Source organism: Ranitomeya variabilis, chromosome 1 (assembly GCF_051348905.1).
Source record: "Ranitomeya variabilis isolate aRanVar5 chromosome 1, aRanVar5.hap1, whole genome shotgun sequence".
NCBI classification, from domain to species: Eukaryota; Metazoa; Chordata; class Amphibia; order Anura; family Dendrobatidae; genus Ranitomeya; species Ranitomeya variabilis.
The window spans coordinates 1,109,047,651-1,109,055,796 of NC_135232.1; the positions used below are offsets into that span (position 1 = coordinate 1,109,047,651).

Sequence of the window (8,146 nt, forward strand, 5' to 3'; positions counted from 1 at the left end):
AACCCGAGGGTCGAGCTGGGTTATGCCAGGATTGTGCTCACGTGATGGTGAGCTGGTGAGAACTGTTGGCCAAAGTTGGGCCATGCTGTTAAAAGAACTGAACTGTTTGCTCCGGGGTCCCAAGTAAGTGGGATCGGTGCCAGTCCTGACCAGATACGGGTCAAACGTGGTGGACTGGAGCAAAGTTCTTTTATTGTAATGTATAACAGTAGTTAAAGTTATTGATGTTTTAATAAGATGCCATTACATTATGCTTATTGTGATGTGTATATTCTACCGGTACCATATGGTCGGGGACGACCATGGTTTTAGGAGGGAGGTATGTAAGGGGGTATGCAGGCGGCTGGTTTGAGCCCTGCATGCCTGTGCATGCCTACCTAATGAAACTGGGTACTTTTTGTGTTTGCTGTGTGCCCTGTGTAGTTTATGATATTTGACACTGTTTAATATGATAATGGCTGACACTGTTCCGATATCTGTGTGTTAGGGACAGGAATAGGGACAGTCAGTGGCAGTGGTAGGTCAGCATTGTTAAGGGTTATGGCATTGTAGTTACAGGTTAGTGTTAAAGGGGGCACTGTAGAGTAGGAGATTAGATTGTGTTGAGAACTGGTTTCAGTCAGAGTAGTGACAGTTGAGAAACGGGGCGGAGCCAGTGTAGTGGCAGGGAGAGTGCCTTTCTGAGGTAATTTTCAGGTAGTGGGAGGAGCTAAAGCTGTGTGAGGAGAATTGTTCTAGAAGGAGTTGTGACAGAAAGCTGAACAGAACAACAGTGTAGAGTTAAGAGAGCGAGGCAGCCTGGAAGAATCAGTGGCTAGTCTGTGGGTTACCTCCCGTGACGTCCGGGACTTACGGTCCGAACAGGAATTGCGGAGACAACCTGAATTTTCACCCAAGATGAGGAAAGTGGACGGGGAGCACTCAGTATCAGCTAGCTGGATGGTTCAGGAAGCTGCGGGCCTGGGAGCCACGGTGCAGGAAGAAAAGCTGAGGGAGCAGACCATGGAAAACGCAGGAGATGGATTACTCATGTATTGGGAAAATGGATGGACTGTAACTGTTATGAAGATGCACAAGTTAAGTAAAGTTTTATTGAAAATGAACTGGGACTTTGAGAACATTTGTGTGTGTCTGCGACGGATTGGAGCCCTGTATGCTGTGAAGGATTCTGACCCACAGGTGGGTGAAATACGTGACACACACAGCACACCACAAAATGGACATGATATTTCTGTAACGGAGCGTCGGGGTGTGATGAGAAAGCAGCAGCAATCCCTCGGTACGGCGACCACCCTGGCCCCCGTTACAATGCCTGCGTTTTTGGTGCATTTTTTCAGCGTTTTTTCACCACTGATTCAAGTCAATGGGTGAAAAATGCTTAGGCTGCAGTCACACTATCAATATTTGCTCAGTATTTTACATCGGTATTTGTAAGCCAAAACCAGGAGTGGGTGATAAATACAGAGGTTGTGCACAAGTTTCTGTTAGACTTTTCCTCTAATTGTTCCACTCCTGGTTTTGGCTTACAACAAATACTGATGGAAAATCCTGACCAAATCCTGATGCAATCCTGAACGTGGACACATACCCTTAGGCTACTTTCACACTAGCGTTAACTGCAATACGTCGCAAATGCGTCGTTTTGCCGAAAATACGCATCCAGCAAAAGTTCTTCCTGGATACGTTTTTTCGTCATAGACTAACATTAGCGACGCATTTGCGACGCATTGCCAAACGTCGCGTCCGTTTTGCGACGGTTGGGCGTGTGTTAGCGGACCGTCGGGAGAAAAAAACCTTACATGTAACGTTTTTTGCTCCCGACGGTCCGCTTTTTCCGACCGCGCATGCGCGGCCGGAACTCCGCCCCCACCTCCCCGCACTTCCCCGCACCTCACAATGGGGCAGCGGATGCGTTGGAAAAATACATCCGCTGCCCCCGTTGTGCGGCGGAGACCACGCTAGCGTCGGGAACGTCGGCCCGACGCACAGCGACGGGTCTTTCCCGACGCTAGTGTGAAAGTAGCCTTAGAGGAAAAGTATAATAGAAACATATGCACCACTTCTGTATTTATCACCCACTCCTGGTTTTGGCTTACAAATACTGATGTAAAATACTGACCAAATACTGCTAGCGTGACGGCAGCCTTAAAAAAAAGCTGAAAAATCACTGAAAGAAGTGACATGCTCTATGTCCAAAAAATAATGCAAAGCACAAAATCCTGATGAAAAAAATCTATGTGTGTGCATGAGATTTCTGAAATCTCCCAGGCTTTGCTGGTAGTGTAAAACGCAGCTGAAAATTATCATAAAAAAGCATTAAAAAAACCTGTAAAAACTCCTAGTGTGATCTTAGCCTTAATATGACAGTGTGCCATTTTTTCTCCTTCTAATTTACACTAATTGATAAATTATCCTCATCATTGACATGGCAATCTATTATGAATCAAGTAATAGGTAGTGACTCTTTGGAAGGCCACAGACATTCTTTTTTTTTTCTTTGCGTATGAGAAAAAAAAATTACTATTTTTTATCACTGTGCCATATCCTATTTTAATCCATCTTTGGCCCTTGTATCCGTTTCTACCATCCATGGACACTCAGTCGGCAAAAAATCACGAATTTGTGAGCAGCCCAATAGAATGTAATTGTTAGCTGTTCTATGTGTGAAAAAAAATTGAATGGAACACACGTGTGGAAAAACAACATCTGAATGATGTCAAAGGTCTCTACACAAAAACTATTCAAGATACCAACTCTCCCTACACGGCTGCACAAAAATGATCACTTAGTGATGAGCGAGCATGCTGGGATTGGGTGTTATCCACCAAGCGTGGGTGCTAACTGAGTGCCTCCGGTGTGCTCGAAAAATAAGTCCGAGTCCCCGCGGCTGCATGTCTCGCGGCTGTTTGTTAGGCAATCCCTCCATGTGTTGCGTCTGTCCAACAGCCGTGAGACATGAAGCCGCGGGGACTCGAACATATTTTTCAAGCACACCGAAGACACTCGGTTATCACCCGAGCATTCTCGGATAATACTTTAGCGCAGGGGTGTCAAACTGCATTCCTCGAGGGCCTCAAACCATGCGTGTTTTCAAGATTTCCTTAGCATTGCACAAGGTGCAGGAATCATTATCTGTGCTGGTGGCTAAATTATCACCTGTGCAATACAAGGAAATCCTGAAAACATGACCTGTTTGCGGCCCTCGAGGAATGCAGTTTGACACCCCTGCTTTAGCGTGTTCGCTCATCACATTACCGTATATTGCATCAGTTAAAAAGAAATAAAAAATATTCTCAGGTATTGAAAATACAATCAAATCCAAAAATTAATTTTGAGCATAAAGCAAAATGGTAAAAAATAAATGACAGAACTAGTGTGAACCCAAACCGCGCTGCTACCATAAATAAAGCAGACTTTCGCACTGCTACACACCATGTAAGAAGAAAACACAAGACCGGTTTGTTTTAAATTGTAGTTTATAAATTAGAAAAAAAAAGTATAGCATCTTAAAAAAATATTCACAAAGCATTTTGGGTAAATGATCTGGCTGAGTGCACAATGTCTGTAAGCTGCCTATCAGGCCTGGGTGCTGAAGAATACACCCTTCTCATGGAAGAAACAGTTCAGATTTTCTTAAAAGATAACGACCCATGGTTTAAAAAAACAAAACAAAAAACAATGTCCATGTAAAAACACCTTCACATTAGATATGAAAATATGTATATTTATACTAGAAAAGTGCCAGGAAAGTCAATGATTCCTCCATGATGAGGCGAGTAGAAGAATTAGTGGAAAATACTCAAAGTATCGTATAAACCCACTGGGGTCCAATAGGTTGGCGATCATTTAAGGACTGGTTGTCCATACTTTTTCCACCAGCACCCTTTTTACTGGTTTCCAACCAGCGTAACACCAGTCCATTAAAAATATTTGTATCTAAAAATTTATATCTATATATAAAACCTATACATAGTATGGACAGCATGGATACCATGGAGATGGCCTGCACATGCTGATCCTCGGAAAGTCATGTCCCTCAGATTAAAGACTTGTTATGAGGTCAGCAGGGTGACAGGGGGTAATATTTGGCTCCCTTGTCCTTTCGTGGGGGACGGTAAGGAGAAATAAATATTTGCAGGAACCTCGTTAGGGGGTGCCCCCAGTGCAGGCGGCGACTGCGGCTGCGGAAATAGTCCAGCCTGGCAGGGCACAGTAGTAGGGGTAGTAGTAAGGAGGTTGTAGAGGCAGTAAGGAGGGTCTCAGTACTTCTCCAGGCTGGTACTGCCTCTGATCGTCCCTGACCAGAACTTTTACTGCCACCTTCTTGGCAGCTGGAGCTGCAGCCAATAAATCTGCTGCCATCTGTCTTCGTTTGGTCTTATAGCGCCGGTTCTGGAACCAGATCTTGACTTGGGTCTCTGTGAGCTTCAGAGAAGCGGCCAAGTCAGCACGTTCTGGGCCAGACAGGTAACGTTGGTGGTTAAAACGTCTCTCCAGCTCAAAGACCTGGGCGTGGGAGAAGGCCGCTCTAGAACGCTTTTTCCTCTGTTTTGGAGCCTCTAGGAGGAGCTGATCACATTTGGGGTCTTCATCTGGAGGACTGGGATCTAGTGACAGACAAATAAAAGAAGGAATAGATCATTAAACAATGAAGAGCACGAACATAAGTCCACCATCCTACAACTATGATAGCCTACTTATAGTAATACCTCCATGTTCTGTGATTATGCTGTTACATATTTTTCCATATAGTAGTAGCAGAGGTATAACTATAATCGGACCCAGGCCCTGGGAACTTGAGAGGCCCCGAAGGTCCTTTTGCCCCATAGGAAAAGACTATTACTATTAAAGACCAGTGATATTTTGGGGCCCTGTTGGGCATTTTGCTTTGTGGTCCTCAAGCTTCAAGTGACACCACTAGTTACTACAAAGCCTTGTATAAAGTTCTCACTGGCATGGACATCAAAAATCAAATGTTCCCATCTCAGAAACCCACTCTGGGGCTAATTTTAGAGGAATTAATTAAACTATGAATATGTTTTTGAGTATTTGAGGAAAGTGAAAAATCCACACAAAACCCCTACAAACACAAGGAAAACATACGCAGATGTTGATGTATAGATGGTACAAATATTATCACAAATATATGTCATGATATGCCTCTTTAGCCATTAATAAAGATGAGAGATGTATTCGCCAAGTAAAATCGATTCACAAATCACAGACCATTCAACTCAATGATAAAAAAAAAAAATTATCCCATTAATTTCCTAAATCTGCCAAAAACAAAATTCAAATGGTGAATCATCAAGCATTTAGTGAAATGCACTCATCTCCTTCTAGTGTATGATTTCACCCCCTGAGGAAGCAGGGCGAAACGCACATTTAGGCATGGGGGGTGATGACTCTATCACTTGATATCACTAGTGGATGTTTTTGGCGTTCTAGTTTTTAGGAGGTATTTTTTCCTCTTCTTTGGGCACCTTTCTATACATGCACATGCCTCTTTCTCTATACATGTATCTATTTAGCCTGGGCTATCATATCAAATAATATATCACATGTATACTTATTTTATTTGGTATATATTACATGTTTGGACGTATATGTCTCTTCAACACTGCATATTACCATGCCGTACTATATACCTTTAGAATGATGCGTACATGTGTTCATGCAGTATGATGGCTCAGTGGTAAGCACTGTATGGTGGCTCGGTGGTTAGCACGGTTTCTTTGTAGCTCTGGAGTCCTAGGTTCAAATCCCGCCAAGGACAACATCTGCAAGGAGTTTGTATGTTCTCCTCGTGTTTGTGCTGGTTTCCTCCCACACTCCAAAGACTTTCTGATAGGGAATCTAGATTGTGAGCCCCAATGGGGACAGAGATTATCATGTCTGTAAAGCGCTGTGGAATTTATGGCACTAAATTAGCATAATAAATAATATAATAATCTTTATAGCTACTCTATTACCCATTACTTATAGGCTGTTAAACATACTTATGTTTGCTATTGGAATATTTTTTTTTATTGTCATCCATCCCTCTTTCTTCTTAATTTACTTTTTTTTATTTATTATGGGTTTTATAAATATATGTGTGTGTGTGTGTGTGTGTATATATATATATATATATATATATATATATATATATATAATTTTTTTTAATTAAATTATTTATTTTTTAAATATGCATATGTATATATATATATGTGTGTGTTTTTGGTATCTTTTACTTGATTTTTAATTATTGCTAAAAAAATATATATATATTTATCAATTTCGGGATTCTTTCTTTCACTCTATATAGCCAGAGCTTTTTCGTTTGTCTCTATTATAAAATATTTATTTTATTTTTTATTTCTATTTAAAAAAAACAAAAAACATATTGTATTATTGATATCGCCAAGCATATTATCTCCACATACTTTAACTGTTATTATACCAAAAACATAATGATAGGGATTGGGGATAGTGATGACGATGTCTATAGAGCGTTGTGGAATTAATGGTGAGTAAAATAAACAAATAATAAATATTTAAATAATACTGCTACATATTTTCAGAATTTTATTCTAACCTAAACTCTACTAATATATTCTGGTATTAATAATTACTTGAATTATTAAATGATGCTAGTCGTTATACTAATATTTATGCAAGCAAACAATAACTACAAATCACCATTCCCATAAGTTAGCAATAATAATACATATTACTAGAGCTCTTTCTTAGCCAGATCAGAGCAATAAATACTATTATTCTTTGATTTTAATATTACTATTATTACCATATGTTAGTAAAAAATACCACCACTATTTACCACTACTGCATACAATGGCTTAATATAATATTTGGTAATATTTGTAAACAGCAGCTCTTAGGCTATGTTCACACGTCGCGATTTTGCAGCCTTTTTTATGCCAAGGTTAAGCTGCTTACAAAAAGCTGGTTTTGCTTAGTTTTTTGTGTGTCTCGTGCATGCTGATAAAGTTTAGTGCAGAAAAAAAAATCTGAATCAACATCATCAGGTTTTGGCAAGAAAAAAAAAACGCAACAAATCCTGATACCTGCGTTTTTATAGCGTATTTTGAACTACCCATTGCTTTCGCTGGGTGAAAAACCCTGCAAAAACACTTAAAAAAGTGACAGGCTGCATTTTGCAAAAAAACAAGCTCTTGGACAAAACAGTCAGTAAAAAAAAAGGTGTGTGCATCAGATTTTTGAAATCTCATAGACTTTGCTGGGGCTGTAAAACGCAGCTCAAAATTTGTGAAAAAAAATGCTGCAAAAAAAAAAAAACACAATGTGGGATCATAGCCTTATAATGTCTGGAGAGACCATCATTACATTAGGCTACAATAAAACCACTTCATGTTATTAATATTATTATTATTATTATTATTATTATATGCTATAATAACTCCACTACATGCTGTGCTTAGTAAATACTAGCTATAATAATGCCACAATATACTATCATTGGTAAATGCTTACTATAATAATGCCACAATGTACTTATTTATTATTTAAATTAATTTTATAATCAATAATTATTACTTAATTTAATATCAATTTATTATAATAATTATCTCTAATCCCATCACTACATACTAGTATTATTACATGGGGACTCTAATAATACCATTTCTTCTTGCCATTATGTGCTACAATAATATGGTAAATACAATATTATTTAGGGCTGAATCTATACCCCTGTGTTACCATTATTCCATGCTGGCTCTAATATTACATTTAATATCAGGACTACACCTCCACTATAAGCCCTGCATATTATAAGTTGCTTATAACAATACAAGCACATTATATGTTAACTATAAAAATGCTGCTTACTCTATGCTACTTCTCCATAAGCCAGAAATAATTAGCTATTAAAAAAAATGAAATATCACTTTATAATGGTAGCAAAATGGCATTATATAGTGCTAAATTGTACACTGGCTATAATAAAAGTGATGCCATCAATAATTACAGCTTGATGGACATAATACCACTGTGAATAATGCCTTTCACATGCCAGCCATGAGAATACAGTTATATTGGGGCAATTATTCTGTGCTGCCGGTAATAATACTATTATGTAATGGGATTCATAGTGAGGAAAGTAATGATAGGATGTAATATGTTC

The 8,146-nt window shown here is 39.2% G+C and overlaps 1 protein-coding gene across 1 annotated transcript in view; it reads right to left on the minus strand.

Annotated features, from left to right (window-relative positions):
- Positions 1 to 3,234: 3,234 nt before the first annotated feature.
- Positions 3,235 to 8,146, minus strand: part of NKX3-2 (NK3 homeobox 2) — a 9,972-nt gene continuing 5,060 nt past the window's right edge. Inside the window, exon 2 of the mRNA XM_077279224.1 lies at positions 3,235 to 4,607. Coding sequence (XP_077135339.1) covers positions 4,147 to 4,607 — 461 coding nt within the window. The 3' untranslated portion in view covers positions 3,235 to 4,146. The remainder of the gene's footprint in view (positions 4,608 to 8,146) is intronic.